This window comes from Strigops habroptila, chromosome Z (assembly GCF_004027225.2).
Source record: "Strigops habroptila isolate Jane chromosome Z, bStrHab1.2.pri, whole genome shotgun sequence".
NCBI classification, from domain to species: domain Eukaryota; kingdom Metazoa; phylum Chordata; class Aves; order Psittaciformes; family Psittacidae; genus Strigops; species Strigops habroptila.
This window is the reverse complement of record NC_044302.2, coordinates 79,079,659-79,103,136: the sequence shown is the minus strand read 5'-3', so window position 1 is coordinate 79,103,136 and position 23,478 is coordinate 79,079,659. Positions and strand designations below refer to the sequence as shown.

The 23,478-nt window shown below is 37.0% G+C and overlaps 1 protein-coding gene across 6 annotated transcripts in view; it reads left to right on the top strand.

Annotated features, from left to right (window-relative positions):
* The first annotated feature begins 3,039 nt into the window (after positions 1-3,039).
* The window catches only part of SREK1 (splicing regulatory glutamic acid and lysine rich protein 1), a 33,111-nt gene continuing 12,672 nt past the window's right edge, over positions 3,040-23,478 (top strand). For 2 of the 6 annotated variants that reach the window (XM_030471061.1, XM_030471063.1), the window contains exons 1-8: positions 3,040-3,439; positions 8,096-8,229; positions 15,990-16,105; positions 17,344-17,508; positions 18,522-18,700; positions 19,217-19,347; positions 20,779-20,893; positions 22,799-22,918. In XM_030471061.1, the coding sequence (XP_030326921.1) occupies positions 3,279-3,439; positions 8,096-8,229; positions 15,990-16,105; positions 17,344-17,508; positions 18,522-18,700; positions 19,217-19,347; positions 20,779-20,893; positions 22,799-22,918 (1,121 nt within the window). In that variant the 5' untranslated portion in view covers positions 3,040-3,278. Of the gene's footprint in view, positions 3,440-4,030; positions 4,129-8,095; positions 8,230-13,211; positions 15,703-15,989; positions 16,106-17,343; positions 17,509-18,521; positions 18,701-19,216; positions 19,348-20,778; positions 20,894-22,798; positions 22,919-23,478 lie in introns of those variants that run through there. The other 4 variants (XM_030471064.1, XM_030471067.1, XM_030471066.1 and 1 more) reach the window with 4 other exon arrangements.

The following is a 23,478-nucleotide window of genomic DNA, read 5'->3' as shown; positions in this document are numbered from 1 at the left end:
AACACATCAGAATTTTGGTTGTACAATAAGGCAAACGGTGTAAAGTTATTGTGTATGGAAACAAACTAAAGTAGCAAAAGCTATACAAATATACTGGCATTTAGTGGCATTCTAGTACTGCTTGTGAAAGAACATTCAGAAGAAAAATGCTTTGTTTTTATTGGATCTCTTCCCCATATTGATATATGTCTATTTTAATCCCTCTTTTATACTGAAAAATCAAGTTAAACATATAAATTCACCATCTTATATAAATAAAAAGTAGTGTACCAAACGCAACTTTAATGCTTTAATATGAACCAAAGGTGCTAGTTATGGTTAAATGATGGCAGTATTTTAAACATTCATACCATTCACTCAAACTTTTTTTGAAGTCTCAGTAAGATGTCAAAAGTTCCCTAAATTCAAGCTGTGTTATCTAATGATTATTTTAATGCTTGGACATTTGTTTTTCCCTAAAAACTGCTAGTTTTTTATTTTGAGTTCAGTGCATAATTGCTTAATTATGAAAGCCTGACTAAATAAACAGAACCAAAGAGCGTGTTGTTTCGCATCAGGCAAATGTATTAATGTGAGTTGATACCTAAACAGCCTACACTGGAACACCTAGCCACTTGATAACCAAACTCAGCTAAGAAATGCCCATTGAAAGGAGTACCAGTCATATAGCCATCCTACACCACATAGGCAGTTCCTCCTTGAACAACGTACCTATTGGTCTTTCTTCTTTCTTTGATAAGAGTGCTGGGTGTGTCATGTAGCAGCTGTTAGAACATCACATAAGGAAGAACTGGTGATTGAGAAAAATATTATGACAAGTGGGAAAAGCAGTTCGACATGCAGGCAAATACTCTGATACAAACCTTTGTGATGAGCTGGTTTTGCTGACAGTGACATATACTCACTGAGATTTTTCATGTACTTGCACGAAGCTTTCTCAAGCAAAGTTTTTATCGACCATCTTACACTTGTACTTAGGTTGGAAATCCTATGTGTGATCTACGTGCTGTTCAGCCAATACAAAGTATTACTTTATATGATCTACCGACCAATTCCAAACCATTTCACTTGTAGGTAACATGGAATTTCAGTTTTGTGATCTCTGTAAGGGTAATGTATTGCTGTTGTTTTTCAGAATCTAAAAAGAAGAGAGAAGAATGAAGTGTTAGGGGAAAATGATATTCGCAGGGAAAACTCAGCTGATTAATTAAACAGAAAAAATATGTTGTTGTAAGGACAAGCAAATGCTCCACATTCTGAGATTTGCTCTGCACTTCTAAAAAAAAACCAAACCACTTTTTGTTTTCAGAAAGGATTGCTTATCTGCCCTCATCAACGTGTGTTGTTGATGCATGGATTTGTTTGAAAACTGCTCACCAGTGGACCCCTATGAACTGCCAAATCCCACTCAGCCTAATTTCTGGAGCAACTTTGAAAGAAATTGAAAGAATTTTGACTACACAATGGCCTACCTTTTTTTTTTTTTTTTTTTTTTCTCTCAGTAGCTCTGTTTCTTATTATAGGAGAGGGAGTGGCTCTCAAATACTTTTAAATTTTGAACAGCTTGGCTAAAACAGAGTCATTGTTTGCTTTTCGCATTTTAATGGCAGCCTGTGTGAACTGAGGGTTTTGGGGGTTTATTTATTTGTATTATTTTCCAAGCTAGCTTTGTCTTCTGGCAGGGACTGACAAGTTTAAAGTACAAAGTACAAAGTTTAAACAGTGCTTTTTTCTTATGTTCTGTTTTTTGGGAAGCAGATCAAGAGCTCAGAATTTCATATGTATTTCTCAAGGCTTTCTCTGAAGGAGGGTATCCCAGTCAGCTCTGACATCACAGGACTTTTCCATTTGTGTATGTTAGAACTCATTTTTCTGCTACCCTGCACAGATTGATGCAAGGAGAAAGCACAATAATATTCAAGGCAGTAATAGCTTCTACGCCTCTGCTAACTGTCTTTGGATCAGATGTATTAGTCAACACACAGGAATTCCTTACGTAATGTTCTCATAGATAGGACAATCTATGAGATAGTTTAATTAAAACCAGAGTTTAATTATCCATAATATATAACAAAAGATCTTGAAATCTCCAGTTGAGCTTCTCTAAACTTAGGCTAATCTAAAGCTATCAGGATGGCTGAAAGAAAGGATTTAACTTTGATCCCAAATCTTGTACTTTTGGAATGTGGAAAAAGAGTATGAATGCACTGATTCATTTTGAAGTAGTACCTGAAACATATGCATAGGCATTTTAAAATAAAACTCTGCCAATTGCTTGACACTACTTAAAATTCTGTAACATATTAAGCATCAATAAAGGAAGCACTACTGAGGCTTATCTATGGAGCTTCCATGACAACTGACCTACTTGCTCAGCGAAGTATCAAGAATTTGCAGTCCTTTCAGCCCAGATAACTTAAAAAATACTTCAGCCCCTCCTCAGTTCAGGTTTGGCGTACAGAAAGTCTTTAAACCCAAAACAATCATATGTGAAACAGTAAGCCTTTCCGACACACAGCTCTGTACCACCCAGGGCTGCAGTTAGATCCTTAATGGTGATCACCCCCCCACACAGTGCTGTCTCATTTTTCTCCAATTTAATTTTTAAAGAGAGCTTGAACAGTAACTCCAAGTAAACTCAATTTAACTGGGACAGATTCGCAGCCAACAACAAAACCATTGACAACTTACTGCCTTACAACCCCTTCCTGACTAAACGTAGTTCGGGTTTTTCAATGGTTTATTCCCTAGGGTAATTAAACTGCCTCTTGGGAACCCGACGCTGCCCTGGCACAGAGGCTGTGCACCTAGGCCCTTTGGCACTCCCGGTTTAACCGGAGCAGCCCCTCCCGTTGCCGCAGGACCGCCGCTGTCGGGGTAACCGGCGGTCAGGTACGTGAGGGCAGCCCCCGCGGGAAGCAGCCGTTAACGGCCAGGCGGCGCACGCGGCCCCGCGCCCCTCTCTAGGCGGGGCCGAGGCCCCGCGCCGATCCCGCCCTGGCAACGGCAGCCCAGCCGGCACCCTGGGAGCTTCCGCCGGGAGTGCAGCGGTGCCGGCGGCCGGCCTGCGCGGGTGTGCTGCTCCCCGGTAGGCCCATCCGGCGGGCGCCGAACGCCGCCCGCCCAGACGCTCCTCCAGGGAGCAGTCGAGTGTGCCGCTAGAGCGCCCGCGCGGCAGGGCGCTCCAGCAGGCGCCGCGTGCTCGCCTCTGTGGTCAGGCCCGCCTCTCCGGCTGCGTGTGGTACTGTCGCGAGCGGAGCGGCCGTGAGGGGTTCGCCATGATGAACAGCGGAGGGATTGGGGTGCCGCTGGGCTTCCCCCTGGGCCCCACGTCCGTCATCCAGGTCACGAACCTGTCCTCGGCAGTGACCAGTGAGCAGATGCGGACCCTCTTCGGCTTCCTGGGAGATATCGAGGAACTGCGCCTCTACCCCCCGGAGTAAGTGGGGCCTGTGCTGGCCTCCGGAGAGATAGAGACTTGGGAGGAGGGAGAGGTCCAGCGAGGCCTGAGGGGGGTGGTGGGGGATGGATGAGGCAGAAGGCCCTGCGCGCCATTTTGAGTGCGGGCACCACCGCTTCCCGCGGGGGGTGTGTGTCACGTGTCCCATCGCTTTGTATGGCAGGGACGGGAGTTTCGCCCGCACCTAAGATGGCGGCCCCGGCCAGAGGCGGGGGGTGGCCGCGGCGTCCCCGGGGCGGTGGGGGTTGTGTGCCGCCGGCCCGCTGCGGGGAGCCGGCACTGAGGCACAGCCGAAAGCCCGGCGAGAAGCGTGTCCGCACCGCTTCGCCGGCGCAGGTCGCTTTTTCTCCTTTTCCTGAAAACCCTCTTTCTGCGGCCCACTGTTCTCTTCTCTCGATCTGAGTAGAGGCGGGGCGGGCGAGGGAGCCCCAGGCCCGACCCCCGCCCGGCTGGCCCAGTCGGTGTGTGCCGGCGGGACAAGCCAATTTTTTATTACTATTTATTTCAGTCCCCCTCCACCACCCCATCTCCCACCTCTTTCTTTTTTTTTTTCTCTCGCCGTGTTCGAAGGGCTCTGTTCTTTGAGAAAAGGCTGCTCGAACAGAAGCCAGAATAGCTGTTCACAGAGGGTCGGAACCTGCCATGCCTTGAGATGACCCTGACAAGAGGTGTGCAGAAAATTACAGTTAATAACGGACATTACACGTTTGTCCACGCTGTAGCTGTTCTCATGTCAGCTGCATGCGAGGAATGCACTCTGATCGGGGATTCTGAGGTTCACAAAGTAACAATATTGTTTCTTCAAGCAAATGATGATCAACAGAAAGGGGAGGAAACAAAGATTTTGATTTTTTTTTTCTTAATACATGTGTCGTATTAGGAAGAGAGTGGCAGGCATGTTCTTTCAAAACCATTTGTGTTTTTCTTATGAAAATTAAATAAGCATACAGAAAGGGGAGGGAGGCATTCACATCCAGATACTAAAATTTTAATACAAAGAAGTGTTCAGCTGAATAAAATACCAATTTTAAAAACTAAATTGCAGAAAAAGTTGATATTTATCAATTTTTATGTGTTATTACATTACATTTGAGTGGATTTCAGTGATGACCATTCAGAAAATTTGCATATGATTTAATATGTATATATAAAGTATAAGTAATAGGAATCCATTTATGTAAAGATATGCTTAAAATGGCCTTACTGAGTTTTAAACACTCCTTAATAGATCTATGGTGATTTTTTACACAGTTTCAAGGGTTTTACTTTGGATTTATTCTACACTTGCTTCTTAGTATGTTTTTCTCCTGGCTGAATATATTTTTTGTTATAGCTGATGCTGTATTTTTCAGTAAGTTATATAACAGACTTTAAGGCAAATAGATACTTTCTTTACATGCAAGTAGTTCACATGCAAATAATATTTGTGCCTATATGTAAAATTTTGCCAGAGTGTACATACACAGAAAATATTAAAATCTAGTACCATAGTAGGCTTCGACATGGAAATGTGAAGGTTATAATTCTGTAAACATCAGTTCTGCATGATTAATTTAGTTTTCAGAGATAAGAGGCAGGTTTGTGATTACTTATTGTTACTCTTGGTTTTATTTATAGTTCTTATGCGTAACTTTTAGAAATACTATTTTCCTTGCCTGATGGTTATGGACATATGAACTGACTTTCAAATTATTACCTTGGAAAAAATTATTTACTCAAATGTCCTTGTGAAACAAAGACAGACATATTTCCTGTTCACCCTCTGAAAATACATTTGAATAGTATTACGATAAATAAAAAAAAGTGTTTCATTGACAAGTGCACAGGAAGCAAAGGTGTCTCAAGCAAAAAGATGGTAAAATAGATGTCTGCAATTTGTTAAAATTATTTTCTGCTACTGTTTTTTCTTGAAGTAGTTAATGATCTAAGGCCCAGATTTAAAAAAAATAATTTCTTTCTATTAATTCAATTAAAAACGAAATTTGTTTTTTACATTAGAATTAAAATCAGCCAAAAAAATCATGTCATCTCATCTTAGCTTTGAAATCGATTCTGTAAGAAATCCAAACTTCTGATGTATTTTAGAGCATTAATTTTGTTACCTTCGTGGAACAGCAGAAACTCAACGTTTCAGTCCGGTTTCTAGACGAAAAATGTAATTCAGCAAGTTGAATTAGTGAAGTGCAGGTCTCATGAATATTGACTACTAAATGAAAAAACATTAATATGCTTTTTAAAATTTTTTTCATGCTGAGGAATAAGAAGGAGGTGACTTAGCAGCTTTCAGTCATTTGAGAGTGTTTATGTTCCCTAAGTTAATTGAAGCTTTCACTGAGGTTGGAACCCCCTTTGCTATTCTTTGTGTAGAAATACATTGTTAAAAAAAATACAGCCAACGATTCTTGTTTCAAGAATAATATATGATGTAGTATTAAAAAGAGTATTATCCTATCTTTTTGAATATATGAAGCAATGAGCTGAAATAGTTATGTTGCATTGTGTAGAAATGCAGCCTGTTTTCTCTCTAATTCGGTATTGCAGGTATGCAGCTCACACACAAAATAACTTTTACTAGTCAAGCATGAGATTTCAGAGCAGAGTGAAGTTGTGTTCTTTTCTGTATGCATCATTTCATGTATATAGAAAAAGGGTATTAATGTTAAAGAATTTATTGTAGAGGTAATTTGTAATCCTGTTGCCTTTACTGGGTATGTTTATTTCTGATTAATGTGAACTTCCAGTTCCGTTGATAATGGACTTTGTATCAAGACTTTTTTTTACAGCATTGTTTGCAGCAGTGTTCTGATATTAATATTTTTTTAACATACTTTCCACATAGCTCTTGTGATTGAAATCCAGGAAATGCAGGGAGAGAAATACTGTGAAAAATACACTTGTCAGAGCTGGCTTTATAGATGTTGAAATTTATAAGGATTATTCATGGGGCCTGGAGCTGCCTGAACAGAATTATGGTTTTGAGCTAGTAATGAAAGCAAAAAAAAAAAAAAGGTTAAAAGAAAAAAATACAACAAACCCCACAAAAAAACCCAACCAACCAAAAAAGAGCCCCACACAAAACCCCAACCAGCCAAACAAAAAAACCCACAAACAAACAAAAACAACAAACCCCAAGTTTGTTTCGAGTCTCAACAAGTCTGGACCACAGAATTGTCAGTGGAGCCTTCAGCCAAGCCCTAGGCAACAACAGCAGCATCAAAACGCCCGCTCCTCCCACACATGCCCCTTCCACCCTCCCACTAACAAACCAAAAGAAACAAACCCCCGGTGGTTGTATAAAGAAGTATCATTGCAGAGAGTGAAGTCTGGCTCTTAAGAATGTGTAAGATTAAAAGTTGTGCACGAACATTTCTGCTGAGAAAGCCATGGCTTGCTGCCACTTTTGCTGTTGGAAACTGTTTTTAACCAAGACCTTACAGGTCTCTCAGAAGCCATTCTAGACAGTTATTTCCTTCCTGAATGTGGAAACTTGAAACTGTGAAAATATTGGCCACTACAAGCAAAATAAATGGGCAGAAGAAATGTAACCATATTGCAATGTTTTTGTAAATTGTGTAAGGTTGACTCGTGTTTATGTCTCTCCTACTCCCTGTTTATTTTTGCTTCTTCAGTGTATCTGTTTTCACAGAATTTTCCAGCAGAAAGTGCTTCTGCATGCCATGCAGAAGTTGGCTGACTCTGTAGATACTTAGGTGTTACCTTTCTGGTAAACAGAAACATACCAGTCTGCCTATCTCAGACTTAAGTTCTTGGTTCATTTATGCAATTAATGTGATGAAATAATGTGTCTAAAACTCCGAGATTGTATTTAAATACTAAAATCTAATGAATTCCGTACAACAACGTTGGGACTACCTGCTTGGAATTTGAGGGACTACAGGATGGGTTGGTTTAAACTTGAACTGCTTCTTCCAGAAAGTTGCCAAGTGTTTCTGTTTCAGTTGAGGGAGGGTTAGGTGAACCCGTTTATAGAACTTATTTTCCATGAGTTACTGCTTTGCTAGAAGACAGATGGTATTTTCAAATCAAAACTGCTAATGTTCCAGCAGTATCTTATTTATTGCATTCTCTCTTTGGAGATTTCACTGGACTTCCTTCATATGAAGAAATAAGCTGCTTACGTAAAGGTTACAGGCCTTGACAAGGGAGTACATTTTTTAAGGCAAACTTCTTTGGTTTTGATCAAAATGACAGTGTTTATGTGTTTCTGATGTCTCTGTTGGTAAAGCAAATCACAGATTTTTTTCCAGCCAGATAGTGAGCTGCTGCTCACTACACTATGCCAGACTAAAGTAGATGATAAAAAGGAATTTGTAGTAATTTTGAACACGCTACTCAATATTGTTTAGCAAGATTATGAAAGAATATTAGCCTTTTTAGTTTGGGATTTTGGCTTTTCTGTAAGTTTCCGTTAATAAGGAGGAGGTGCTATGCTATGCTTTTTTCAGTGACATAGTAAAGTAGCCAAATCAGTAAATTTCTATACTCTTGCCTTTTGGCCAACTATTCCAGGAGCTCTAAACCCTATCTTTTTATTAAGGAGTAATAGTTAAAAATCCAAACATAGAATTATTTAATGTGACTAATTGTGCTTTTTTTTCCCCTTTTATCTTGCAGCAACGCACCTCTTGCTTTTTCCTCCAAAGTATGTTATATTAAGTTTCGTGAAGCATCGAGTGTTGGTGTGGCCCAGCATCTAACTAACACGGTTTTTATTGACAGAGCTTTGATAGTTGTGCCCTGTGCAGAAGGTTGGTATTTTAGACATTTTCTGAAATGTTGTTCTTTGTAAAGTCTGCTAATTGTTTTAAGCTTTCTATGTAAAGAAGTGGTGCTCTATTGCTGTTTTATTTCATTACTTTTTGAAAAAGAGTCTTGAAACAAAATTGAAAATGGATGAGAGATATGGAATTATATAGATTTAATTGCAATTTGATATTAAAAAAAGATAGTTTATTTAAGTTAGGATAATTCAATTTATTACGTATGTTGAGGGAAAAGAAGGTTAGATAATTTGCTTCAATATGGTTTGTGTTGGCAAGCTTATTCTCACACAGAGTTCTCACTGAAGTCAATGGAGCACTGAGAAGATTAGGCAATTTTCTGGCACCAGTAAATTGCAGTTTGGATCTTAATGTATCACCTTTGGTGTGGTGTTTTGGGTTTTGTTTTGGTTTTTGATTTTTTTTTTTTTTTAGTTTGTTTGTGTGTTTGTTTTTAAGATCCTAATTACTTTTTTTTTAGACTGAATCCTGATTTTGTTTTGTAGGCACGTAATATATGCATTTAGCCGTTTTAGATTGCTCTAATCTAAAATACTTAGTATTCATATTGATGATTAGTGTTTGAATATAAATGTTTATCTGCTCGTTTAATAAAAAATAGATCGATTTTCCTTTCTTGTTATTTTGGAAAATATTACTTTGTGAGCCACAAAAAGGTTTTCTTATGTATACTGGTACTCCTTTTTTGGTTTTAGATATCTCTTAAAAAATGCAGTGATCTGTACAGAATGCTTCCACTGTAAAATGTTTTTAAAACTCTTAATAAAATAAAATGCTTGGCGAATACTATATTTACTTTAACTAGCTTTGAGGTCATATGTTTGCAGGTATGTTGAATACAAGGTAATTTGTATGGTTTGTATAATATCCCAGATCAGAATACAGTTATATGAAGCATGGTCCGATGGGAGGCATGTGGAGTTAGGCAGGGCACCATTGACTTCACTGGGATCATTGTGGAACTGAGCATCTGCCTGTTTGGTTCTGGACTTTTTCACTCTTCAAAGTAGAAACATTCCAGCTGGTGGAGTGAACCTAACTTCACTTTGAACATGGTAGCTGTTTTGCCATGAACAGCAATATTTAGAATGATTGAACTATAAACCATTTCTGGACTGTAAAAGTCCAGAAATACCTCCTATTAACATAACTTTTCTAACTGAAGGAGTCAGGTTTTGGTTCAGTAAATACTGTTGACTTCTTGGAGTTTGTTAACAATGGTCCCAGAGTACCTTTTTTTTGCATGCTTGCCACGTCATCTGGATAGTATGAGATTTAGTGTTGCTGTCATAATGGTCTGGGATGTTCCTAGCAAACTCTGACAAGTTTATAAAACTTCATAGACTCTATAAGTACTTTCAGTAAAGGCTGTATTAACCTCCAATATACTGTCTATCCTGGTAGCCTTCTTAATATGGCATGTATATTTGTCTTTGTGAAGCTTAGATTTTTAGGTGCTTTCATACCGTGTTTTGGGGGCTTTTTGGTTTCATTTTTTGAACTTGTTCTTAAAACACAAAGAGGATATTGGCTGTATCCACTTGAAGCTCTGTAGAGGCTAATGGAACCGGAGTCCTCATTATTGAACAATTTCCCCTAAATAATTGACTACAAATTATTCAGGATCTTAGTTTTACATTTCATCGAAAAGACCTTAACACTGGTCCAGTACTGCCAGAGAGGGAAGATTGCCGCCTAATGAATGAACAACACTTCCTGGTGGTTTTCTTGTGATGAGATCACTGCCTGACGTGATATGGCAACAGGCAGGTAAAGCTACGTTTTCCTGTGTCTCTTGATAGTAGACAATGAATGGAAGGAGAATAAAATCAAAGTTCTGACAAATCTTGTTCCAGCCGCATTTGTAGCTGGCTTATTAGGCATTCCTGAGAAAATGTATTATAGAAAAATTGACACTGTTCAAAATTATTCTGGCCCCCACAGAGATGTATGCATAATTAGGTGAACAAGTGATTGAGTTGAGAGGTCAGATTTTTTTTTAATGCCAGAATGGTGTTTCCATGTAACTTTATAACAGAATCAGTAATTTTAAACATGTGAATTTATGTAGGTTTAACTTTCTGAGGAATTTATTGTGTGGAGTAAGTATGGCTTTGGAGAGCACAGCATAAGATTTTTGATTCACTATGTCTCATGTGATGAGTAATAGCCAGTGGAGTGCATCATGGGCTTTGAAAGTAGTGATGGCTGTATTCTACCGGGAGCTAAAATTGTATCCTTGGCCAGTGGTGCTGGTAATAAAACGTTTCATGTGCCAAATTGAGCATAGGGAAGAGGTAAAAGGAAACTCTGAAAACCTGGTTTTAAAACTCAGAATAAAATCTGAAATTTTAAGTGTATTTAAACAGTGGTAAATGGAGGGAGTATGAGGAGGTGATCACTACACAATGAAAACAATGTTAGTTTTGTGACATTAATAAACAGTTGGGCAAAAATGTAATTGTAAATGAAGTAACATTATTAAGCTGTCAAAATATGACTTACATGTGTGTGAATGGGTAGGTTTTTCTTTAAACAATATTCTTTGAGAACACAAAGGTTGAAAGATAAAGATGCCACCCTAATCATTCTAAATTTTATGTCCACATTATCTGGTAGATGGATTTTGACTATTAATTTGGTTTTGTATGTTTTCTCTGTGTGATATTTGTGCATTATTAGATGACTAGACTGGCCAAGGCAGACCTGTTACACTTGCCTGAGTTAGGCATTGTTTGCCATGCCACTAAACCTGCCGCCAAGTGAAACCTTCATGGGGGAAATGAGATCGAAGTCTGGCCTGCTGAAGATGGACGCCCTGTCTCTGTTTTTATTTTATTTTGATTTCTTTCCTTTGTTTCTTTTTATTTTTATTTTGTCCCCCCCCCCCTTTTTTTTTTGTTTTGTTTTGTTTTGTTCTGTTCTGTTAAATCTCTTTCCCTTGTACTTGTGAACTGGTACTTCAGTTCTGTAAAAATGGTGTTTTGTGAAGGGTTCGCAGTGTTTCATTTTGAAGTTGACCTGAAGTTGCTTATGAATGGTGGATGGTATACACAGAATTTAGAATGTGATTTATGTTGTGAATTACAGATAAATTTGATTTGGAATACATTTAAGCATATAAATTCAACAGATAAACACATTGTATCAGGATCCAGGAATAACAAAAAATATATCTGTTTTAAGATTCATTCTTTCATATGTTGTACTTCATGAGTTTATCTTGGAAAAGGGTAGTTAAAACTCATACTTCTGGAGAAATTAACTTTACAAAGTAAAGTCATGATGTTTCTCTGCTATTTTTCCCCTTAGCAGAGTAGTTTTAGGTTGCACAGTCTGTTTAAAAGACGGCTTACTATTTATGACTAATATGAAAAGTTTAATTAGTTCTGAAATTGAACTTCTATGAATATTGAATGCCATGAAATACTTGTTTGCTTCTGATGAAACCTTGCTCCAGTGAGGTCAGTGGCAGTAAGATTTCATCTTTTTGTTCTTGTTATTTTCAGAAAAAAACTGTTTACCACTCATAAGTACAAATGCAGCCTGAAGTTTCGGTTGGAATGTGTTATGTGAGGCACATTGTCTTTTAACACTGTTATTTGTGGGAAGATTGAATCAGTTCTCTGTGTGTGTGTATGTACGTGTATATTGCACTTTGACATGCTATGGTGACTTCAAGAAGAGGTTTTTTTAAAAAAGAAAGAAAAATAGAAAAAGTGTTGTCTTTGTCATCTAACAATCTCACAAGCCCTGGCAGTTCATGCTGGAGTGGTTGAGAAAGTTCTTGTCCGTAAATGATGTTCTTACTTGTAAAATGGAAGTGGCGGACCAGGTGGTGTGTCTAGTCCTCAGGCATGGCTCTTCCCAGCCTGCTCCGTAGGAATTAGTTGGTTTCACTCTGGTAATGCACCAGCCTGTGCAGTGCAGCTGGGAAGAGCTTTGCTTAGTGATCTCTGTTGGATTTAGCTGTGGCAGTTGAGGTAATTGCCAGTAGGTGTAATCTCTTTAATCACTGCTGCTAAATCCGATAAGAGTTATGAACTGGATCACACAGAAATTGTTTGCAAGTCTGCATTTTTCATTGATTTAAAATAGCAGGAAAATATCAATTTCTTTAATTACATTTAGAGTAGATTTGAACTGTAAGTATTTTTAAAACAAACTTATTTATTGTAGAAGCAGTTCAGGGGGTGGGGGAATTAACCATGTAGTTTCAGTACAAAGAGTAGGAAATTAATTTTTTCTGAGCACTTGGAAGGGAATAAAAATACTATGATTAGTACTTGCTTAACACAGATACTTCTGTTCAGCGTTTAGCACAATGGATTGCAGTTTGGACAAGGTTGACTAGGGCTCTTGAGCACTTTGATACAAAAAAGTAACAATCATAACTAATATGTAGGACAACTGTACATTTCCTAAGAAGCATAAGGTATCTCTAGGCAATGCAGAGCTAATCTATGTCTGCTTCTGGATTCCTATGCAAAGTGAAGAATCAATAAAAAAATTATCATAGAATCTGGAATTTCTTAAACACAAGAACTTCCAAGAAACCTTTTTAAGGATGTGGTATGGATGTGACGTATTTATTTTCTCTGTTTCCCGTATTAGAAAATAAATATCTTTACCTCATTTCCATTCAGTTTTTAAATACTGTGAGTTTAAAAACAAAACAGTTATTCTTAAACTAAAATGTCCTAATTTGCTGTGTCATAACGCACATTTTGTTGTATCTTTGTGGGCTTGTATTCCTTTTTTATAAATAAATTAATGGAGATAAAACTCTAGAACCTAAAGCCTGTAAAAGTGAGGTTATTTGGCCTCACATACTAATTTGTTGTGGGCTTGTTTTGTTTGTTTATTTTTTAACTGTGTAGAGAACAGAGAAGTATTTTTGCAAGATACTTCCGGGTTTCTTCCCCCCCCCCCCCCCCCCCCCCCCCCCAAGACTGAGTTTATTTTCTACAGAATTTTTTAAAAGTTTGACCTGGTCTTAAGATGTAGAGAAGGATCTTTTGAAAAGGCAGTATCTTTGAATATTCAGGCAAATTTTCAGGGTTCTGTCTGTAGAGATAGACCCTTTATCATTCTTGAATTAAACAGACAGTCTTTTTTTGTGGCATGGAACTGACCAACTAGATTTAGTTACATTGTTGAAGGGCCAAAGTATTCTGAAAATAATGCTGCTAACTTTGTAATTTAGGTATGCATGATATTAATTCTTTGAACTGCTGTAACGGTACACTTAACCGAAAGTGTTCGGTGGCTTACTTGAGCAACATGAGTAATTCCAATTATTTCAGTAAGATGAACAATATACTTAAAAGTTTAGGCTTGTATTTAAGTACCTTTCTGAACTTGGCTCATTGTCTGTTATGTACCTAACTCAGTTCCTATTTAAAAGGTCTAAATGCCTAAACATCTCTTAAATTTATCTGGTTAAGTATATATTGAATTGGCTGTACGTAAGCGCATATTTAAATTAGGCATATACTTATGTACATTATTGGACAAGGATCTAAATTAGAATGCAGACACACCACTTCAGGAGCCATTTCCACCATTGGATTTACTTGATCGATGTTTGTTGATCCTGTAGAAGCCTGCATGAGTATCCAGTGAATTGCAAGATGCTAGTTGTTCAGGATAAGGTCTGGTTCATTTATCATTTGAAAACACTTAAATATTTAGATTTTCAAAAACTAGTACGTAATTCTATGCCTAATTTGCATGCACAGCTACTGGAACTATATTCGAAAGCCTGTTAGTTAGCTATATATTAGGCAGGATGTACAGGAAAGTACCTGATACTCCTGAGCAGTCAGGCAGATCATGTACACCTCTCATTGCATGTCTGACTTCAAAATGAGATCTATAAAGAGTGCTGAACATTGTGATGATGACTCAGATTCATGCATGGTTTTTGTTTTGTTTTGGTTTTTGTTTTTTTTTTTTTGTTTTTTTTTTTTTTTAATGCCCTGGAAGTCGTTATTGCACAGTTAATTATTAAGTTCTAATAATTTTCCTATTTTTCTCCTTTTGATAGCAAAGTCAAGTGGTTTATTACATGTTAAGGAGCAAGGTGCCTCAAAATTTAACATAAATAAATGTAAATAGGAAGCATGAGGAAAAATGGGTACTGTTATTTTATCTTTTCTATTCGACCCATGCTACATACAAATTAAGTTTCATTTAGATTTGTTTTGTCTTTTGGTGATATCCAACTGTAACCCAGTCCTTGTTGCAGATCTGTAGAACAGGTTTTCTTATTTTTATTTTTTTAAAAGTAGATGTTTCCTGTGGAGTTTATTAAAACTTGTATAGCTAAAGCAGCACAGTGTTTTGAAACTTACCGCGTATGTTGCTTTTTGATAAGAATATCTATGTACTCATTTTTAAACCCTGAAGTTAGGAGTTTTGCAGTTAAAATATACACGGTTTGAACCTAAGCAGTAAAAGCCACTGGTGCAGTATTTGTATATACCTTGACTTTTAAAACAATGTTTAAATAAAAGCATTTGCTTTAATAAAGTGCATACCAAAAGGCTCAGTTGGATAGCATATATACAATTATGCCAGTAATTTTGAATAGATCATAGGTATCGAGTATAATTAGAACTTTCCTGTAGTTTTTCAGTTTAGTGTTTGATGTTTGTACCAGTTTAAATGCCTTTGCATTTCAAATTTAATATGTACATATAATTGTAGTCATAATTGTTGAACTATTAAATCTTGATTTTTGAAGATTTGGGGTCATTTAGCAGTCTAATTGTGGCCAATGTTGAATGAAACGTCCGTTTAATTCAGATTAGATATTACTTCAACCTCTAGCATGTCAGGGGGAGTATAATCTGAATGAAATAGTGGGAAATGGATAATTTGGGAAAATACAGCTTGTTTAGCTGATCAGTTGCAATTTTCTTCAATCTCAATAAATTTAAAGCTTATTTGTCAGAGTTTTAGATAAACTGAGGTGAACTAGAATGTGAGACAGTGCAAATTAAGTTTTTTCTGCCCTCCCCTCCTCCACCTCCAACTTCACTTGTAATATGTATTGAGTGGAGTCACAGTAGTTTAGTAGTATTTTTTTTATTATTATTTTATTTTTACATCCAAAGTAGGTATCACCAGAGGAATTGAAAAATAAAAAAAAGCCCAAACAACAAAACAAAAACAAGCACAAATTTCAGTTAGCACATACTTTGTTTTTTCTTTTTCTTTTTGTTTTACTGGTTTGGTTATTTGCCATTTCTGGGGATTAAACTTTAAAAAATGTTCTTCTTTTCTGTATCTGATGTTCTGTGTGCTATTAGTGATGCAGCCAACACGAACGGTTGTCATGTGTAAAACAACTTTCGATCACCGCGAAAACACCGCCCTGGGAAAGCGTCCATGCTTGATATCGTTTGGTTCATGAACATTAAGTTTCCAGTACAGGTGACCCATAGCTCAAAGTGTTAAATAATTGTATACATTATTCAGTTTTAAAAATAATCATTAATGAGATTGCTAGTCTTTGAAGTTTTGCTCACTTTTGTTTTTCCTAGTAGAGGCAGGGTAAAAGGAAAAACTTAAGTTCTTATTTGTTTCTTTGTAAGGTTCTGGTAGATAGATTCATTGTTATTTATTACATTTTTAAATGCAAGGGTAGTTGTAAAATCATAGAAAGAGTAACATCTATGTAGTGTTGCAACTCTGCGTAATGCTTTCATTTGCTTCTTCAGGTAAAATCCCAGATGAAGCCAAAGCACTTTCCCTGTTGGCGCCTGCTCCTACTATGACAAGTCTAATGCCTGGTGCAGGGTTGCTTCCTATACCTACACCAACCCCTTTGACTACAGTAAGCAGAATTCATCTGCTGTTTGATTTCTGGTTTCATCTATACTCAAGTAGCCTTTTCTGTGTTCAGAGAACAAGAACGATCTGATCCATGGATCCCTTGTTGTGTCCATTTTAATTTTTGTCTTTCCCTAGACCCATTAATTTCGTCCTGTGGCAGTGCTATCCACCCTATAAAAATTTGTTAAGACATAGTTACATTGACACAGTTCTTTGGAGTATTAAAATGCTGCATTAGGGTGCTTTAATTGATATCTTTACAACAGGGCTTTTGACTGTTTTGCCTAACCATGTTTGCAGGACAAAAAGCATAGCAGCTACCTGGTGCTACTTCTGCTTAGTTCCCTTTTGCCTCTGTAAGCCTTACTTGACATCAGCAGGCTTTTGTGACTTATCCAGGGAAAATTTCAAGTTAAAATAGAGTAGTTTTCTCTTTTGTTGCATTTAAAAAAATAAATATTGGTGCCTAGTTGAGAATTTCTCATATTTATTAGAAAATTTGCTTGGTGGAAAGGCAGTTGCTGTTTGAGTGGAGAAAACAAAATTCAAACCACTCAAACTCAGCAGACCAATTTAGTAGTGATTTTTAAGTGACTTTTTTTTAATAACATTCCCCAGGAGAGATTTCAATTCCAAGTCAAAAGAGAGGTATATTGTCCTTGTTCTCTAGGAGGTGACTGTGTTTGTAGGAAAAGAATTTAGGCTTAATATCCTTCACGTTTCAACTGTGATTTGTCTTGCCTTTCATGATGTGTTGGTCGAAAAGGTACCTTATCTGTTCCTTTGATGGACTGATACCTATTACAGAACAAATTGGTCCTGGGCACTGCAAATTGCCTTCTTGCTTTGCTGGGCAAGGGCTCAGCAGTTCCTCATCTCCTTTTATACTTGTCGTGGGGGAAAGAAAAAAAAAAAGGCAATGCCTGGAGATGTCTTGATCGAATTGATCGACTGTTAGAAATTCAAGCCAGTTTGTTTTCTGATGGATACAGTGCATTGCTGGCCAGACCTCTTTAATAAGTTGTTAACTGATAGCTCACAGAAAATTTTAACTATGGGAAGTTATTTATGAGTTGATTTTTATTCTGTAAAAAAAGTGCTCAGTTGGGACCTTAAAGTATTGCCTGTATTCATTAGCTTTATTTTTACAGAAATGCACAAGACAGGCAAGTGTTAATAAGTGAAGTATCTTCCACCAGTGCCTGGTTGCAAAGCATATTCTATTTTTGTGTTTTCCAGCTCGGTGTTTCACTTGGCACTTTGGGGGCTATACCAGCAGCAGCATTGGACCCTAACATTACAGCTCTGGGAGAAATACCACAACCACCAATTATGGGGAATGTGGATCCATCCAAAATTGATGAAATCAGGAGAACAGTCTATGTTGGAAACTTGAATTCCCAGGTAGCTGTTTTTTGTGTAATGGAAATACTAATGGAAAGTGTAGAATTGCAATTTATGAATTCTAATCTTACATGTTAAAAAAGAGTTTTTGTTAGTTGATAATAACAGGAATTAAAAAAATAATAATCTTTTTGGTTACTAGTGGTATTTTTAATTTTGAATGCTCCTGTGCCAATCAGATCAGACCAAACTGTGGAATTCATTCATGGCAGGACATGAAAGAAATCACTCTGTAGCTGAATTGCAAAAGCATATTTACAGTTTTGTGTGTTGATCAAATGTACAGCTGGGTTGTGTTAGCTGAGCAATGCTTCTGAAGTCGTGAGATCAAGGTAGCTGTGTACCACAACACCGTGCAGTGGCTTAACTATAGTAAGATGGAATTCTGTGTCCTAGTAGAAGTTGATAAATTAGCATAAATACCTTTGAGTTTCTGTAACAGGAAAGTTAGGTCTGTCAGAAACTTGGTGGGGTTTTTTTTTAGCAGTTGATTGAATTAATTGAAAAGCAATTGGCTTTTGACTGATGGCAATGTAAGTATTTTATTTGGAGGTTTTTTTGACTGCTAAATTAGCTACTAGAGTGTGAAAGTACTATTGATTGCAATAAAATAAAACAAGCTGGAAGCTAGTAGAAAAACAGATTGAAGCTAAGTCTTGTAATCTTGTTTTGTTTTGTTTTGTTTAATTGATCAAAATTCGCAATCAATATCTTGGACACAAGTGTGTAAGGAAATTCCTTATCAGTTATTTCAGATCATTTGCCTGGAAAGCACACAGTCCTATGCAAATGCTTTTTAAACCTAGGTGTAGTACTTCAGAGCTTGTGGTTGCACTATTTTAAATTGTAGTGTATTCTTTAGATTAATGGAAATAAAAATACCAAATTCATGTCACCTGTGTAGTAAGGGTGAGATATCTTTCCAAAATCTGTAGCTCTTAGATGGCCTGATATATTGGATAAGTGGTTTCGTTGTATATTTCACTTCAGCTGAGCTCTTCGACTCTTTCTAGACTACAACAGCAGATCAGCTGCTTGAATTCTTTAAGCAAGTTGGAGAAGTCAAATTTGTGCGAATGGCTGGTGATGAGACACAACCAACAAGATTTGCTTTTGTGGAATTTGCAGACCAAAATTCTGTACCTCGAGCTCTTGCCTTTAATGGAGTTATGTTTGGAGACAGGCCACTGAAGTAAGAAATTAATTATCCGTATGACTGTGGAATGAGAGATTTCTTTGTATGCTTCTACATTTATGACTTTAATGTACAGGAAACTGCCATGATGAATATTTTTTTCAATATAAGGACCTATTAGCAAACTGGAACATTTTTATAAACTCCGGTTTCAAGGTTTCTCTCAGAAGAATATGGATGTCATAAGTCTTTAGTACTAATTAAGCTTTCTGTATGATGTGTATGTAATTAGTAGGCCTTAACGCAGAGATTTGATCTGAAATAGAGAAACAGATTCCTAGACTTCTAGTAGAAAATACTTTAACACAGAAATGTTGTTCTGCATTTATTTAAACGTGGTAAGATTTGAAAGCAATAGAAGACATTTCTGATACTTAGATGAGCATGAGGACACATCTGTAGTTTCGATAAACTTCGAAGTTTTTAATCGTACTTGGAAGTTGAGGTGTTTTCTTAGTTGTTTTTCTATTTTGAAGTGTTTGGGATTTAAAGGTTTTATTTTTCCTAATTTAGAATAAATCACTCCAATAATGCAATAGTGAAGCCTCCTGAAATGACACCACAAGCTGCTGCCAAGGAACTGGAAGAGGTGATGAAGAGAGTAAGGGAAGCCCAGTCTTTCATATCTGCTGCTATTGAGCCAGGTGGGTATATTATGCTCATTACCTAACAGACACGTTTTGTGTGTACCTTCGCAAGTGCTTTTAAGAGCATTTTCAAACACAGGAGAAAGGGTACTTGAAGGTGAACAATTAAGTGTTGGGAAAAAGAAAATAATCAAAATTCTGTTGGTGCAGCAAAGCAGTGGAATGAGGCTGACTATTTCATTGTGTCTTATTTTCAGATACATGCTCACTGAACGTTTTAAAAAATACAAAGTTAATGCTAAATTAATAACAAATGTTGTTTCTTTTTAAGTTCAAACTTTTAAAGGAAAATATATTTTGTTTTGTTCTCCTCTAACACCCATTAAGAACATAGTTTCATGGTCAGAGGGAGCTAGCATGGTTCTGAAAGCAGTAACATTATGCTTTCCTTGTCTGCAGCAAGTTAATTTTGTCCCTGTGTGTGCAATGTTCTCTTTCATGCTGGCTCAAGACTCTGTGCATCCTCATAGCAAATGGCATCAGAGAATGAATCTGGGATAGAACTTAACATGTTGTAAAGGACATTTTTCATCCAGATTGGTTTCCTGATCCCTGTTAATACTGAGATGCCAGGTCAAGGAGGAAGGCATTGGTGTGTTGAGAGGTTAGACATTTCATGCTGATTTATGCTGATGTAAACTGATTGCAAAACCACAGCATAAAAGAATTCTCAGTGTTAAACTTCCAGTTGAAATCCTCCTTTTTCATTAGTGAGATTTTGCCATTCTTCTTACCAGCAAACCCAGAAATTGTCTTAACGTAAGTTAGTTACTCCAGAGTCTTGAGGGATTTTGACAGGGGGGAAGGGGTGAGTATTTTCTGGTGTCTTTTTAGGGTTGGAAGTTAAGTGGCTCTAGTGTTTCCTCAGTGTAAAGCAGCAGAATAACAATCTTTTAGCGTCTGAGCCAAAATCTGGTGAGGTCACAGTTAAGGTTTCTATTGACTTCCTGGCTTTTGGATCAAGCGTTTCACCCTGTTCTCTCCATCTCATCAAAACAGTGTTTGAGGAATAAAACTTCAGTATTTATTGTACAGTGGTTGAAAAAGCTAAAAGTACAGAAAGTACTAATTACTATTTACATTTTATGCTTGTTTTCAAAATTGCGTCCTCTAAATTTACTCTATTCTCAGGTTATTTTTAAAAAAATGTTGTGATCTTGTGCATTGTGGCAGCAACATAAATCCCATTCCTAATAGAGCTAGCTGTTTATAATTATCTGGTTTATGTGTACTGCTGCAGGATGGCTGCACTCAACGAGTATATGCAATGACTTTCTTGGATGTTTCTGAAGGATATTTGCAAAGAAGGAAGATGTGCAAAGAGTAGGCCCCTTGCACTATATGTGGTACATTCCACTTGTGCCAGATTGTTAACTGGGATCTTTAAATGTTCTGAGCTTACACTGCAAAGTGGTTTTTTCCTCTCAGAGTCTGGAAAGAGCAGTGAAAGAAAAGGCGGTCGATCTCGTTCCCATTCTCGTTCAGAATCCAGGTCTAGCTCAAAATCCCGATCTAGGAGGAAAAGATCACACTCAAAACACAGGTAGGTGTGAGTTTTATTTTATACTAAGAGATTATACTGGAGGTTTTTGAGTGGTGGTGGTTACTGAGATTTTTACTGAGTTATAAGACAAATACCCTTGCAGAGATGACTAACTTACACTGAGCAGATGAGAGTAACCAGGAACTTTGTCTCTGAACAGATACTCTTTCTCTCCAAATTCTAAATGTTTTCAGGATTACTTTCAGTTAAAATACACTAGAAGACATTGTCTATGCCATGTAGCGTAACGATTTCTATGGTTTCATGGTCTATTTTGTGCCATGTAGCATAATACCATCTTGTGACCTGTGACTATTTTAAAAGGAAATTGTTAACTTTATTTTGCAGATTGTACATTTAGTTTACTGTTAACACCCTGGGCAGATAGGCTGGCTTATTTTTCTAGTAGAAAGTCCCTGATGTCCTGAACTTCTAAATATTGAGTTCACGAATGCAGTATTTTTATTTACTGTACTGTAAATGTAAAACTACGGCTTTTTAGAGCATAAGAAGAAAGGCTTTACAGGCAGCTTTTCATTCTTCAGATTTTGTTTGCTTTGCTAAATTTTTTCAGTTCCAAAACAGGCTTTGGAATATGAGAGGAAATAAAATTACTAGATCATCTTTAAAATATACCCACTAAGATTTCGTTTGGTTTTTTTTTTTTTTTTTTAATGATTTACCACTGTTACTGTCTGTTTTGAAAGCGTACTGAAAAAAGGACAGACTGATAATTGAGGCTCCTTCATCACTAAGAGTAAACTATCCTCACCACTTCCCAGTTTTACTGTTTTATAAAACACTTTTAATCTCTATGATATAAAATTGATTCAAGGTCTTATTTTGGCTCAATCATAATTAATTTGCTGTGTGGTTAGTTTGCATTTCTGTGCTGATAAGGGAAGCAAAGCTGTAGGTAAAAAAATGGTTGGCTTCTCTTCTTGGTATGTATTACTCTGTGTCTTGAGCTCCAGAAGACAAGTTGAACTGGTATTTTTTGTACCTCCATGTTCTTCAGCATTTATTGAGCTATATACGTGGCCTTTCTGTCTTTGGTAAGTTAAACTTCATAGCACCATAACCTCTCAGGCAAAGTGTCCAATGATTTAGGGTTTTGAAACTTTATGTTCAAATTCAGCTTTTTATTTTGCTTCCTAGGGAGTATAATCTTCCAAAAATAGGGAATATTTTGGAAAAAAAAATACATTACTTTAAAAGTCTTATTTTCTTCATCAAATCTGTGACTACATATATCAGAAGACTTTAACTGAACTTCTGTTGGAGTATCTGCACATTATTTGCATTACATATTTATTATGTAGTAAATGCTAATTCCTTCCAACTGAAAAGAAAACATGACTAATTGCTGAATCGGTGATAGTGTTTGTTCTTGTTCTTTTTTTTTTTTTTGTTTGGTTAGTTTGTTTTTTTAAAGCTAATTTAAATTGAAAGGCTGGAGAACAAAGCAAAAACAGACAAGTTAAAGCCATCTTTTTTCAGTGATCGAGGCTGCAATAAGATACTGGGCCTGGAAAAGAAACAAAATCTAATTAATTATTTTTTCAAGCTGCTAGAAATTGCAATAGTAGATTTTGTGCACTGTAATTTACTAAGGACAGATACCCTAATTTGATATGAATTAGTATTTTCCAGAATGTTCATAGAGGTTATTATGAAACATGGGTATTACTTAAATGGTGCACTTGTTTCAAAGCAGAGCTTTTGCAACTGGGGAATCGTGAAGTGTCAACAAAAATGTTGGTACACAGTATATTACTGAGGTGTAACTCTTTATATAATTTTATGTAGAGGCGCAAGATTTATGGGTTTTTGCCTTTGTTGATTGACCTAATTTTCATGAAGTTTCAATATTAAACTATTTTTTTTCTGGCATTGTTAATATAGAAGTAGATCTGGCAACAGGTCAGTCTCAAGACACAAGGACAGACGCAGATCCAGAAGTCCCCTGAAAAAACGATCTAGATCTAGGGAAAGACGGAAATCAAGAAGTCGCTCTCGTTCTCGGTGAGTTCCATTCCTACAAAATGATACTGTTCTTCTTAGCACACATTACAGAGTTTTTAAAAAAAGTCTGGCAGACCTTTCAGGTGATGGTAAAGGGTGGAATCTCTAAATGTTTTAGCCTCTCCCTAGGCTTTATCTGTGGGACAAAATAATAGAAAGTAAATTTTAATGCAGAGTGTACTCGTTTTGGCTGGGATAAAGTTGATTTTCTTCATAGTAGCTCATATGATGCCTGTGGGGGTTAAACTACCATACTGAGGTACCTAATCTTTGATAATCTAGTCTGCAATTATAATAATGTACAAACTGACTGAAAACAGGTAGCTTTAACTGCCAGACTTTAACCAATAGATTGGGAATTTTCAGTAGCCTGCGCAGCCTGCAAAAAAGTGGATGATGATTGTTCAGTCTTTTTCTGTTGAGAAGACTGGATTCAATCTTCTTGAATTAATACCACATTCTGAGAACATGCATAAATTTTTCGTACGCAAGCCTTTATTTTTGCCTTTGGCTATCTCATATTGGCTGTGTGGTGATGTGGACACGAAAACGTGTCTGTT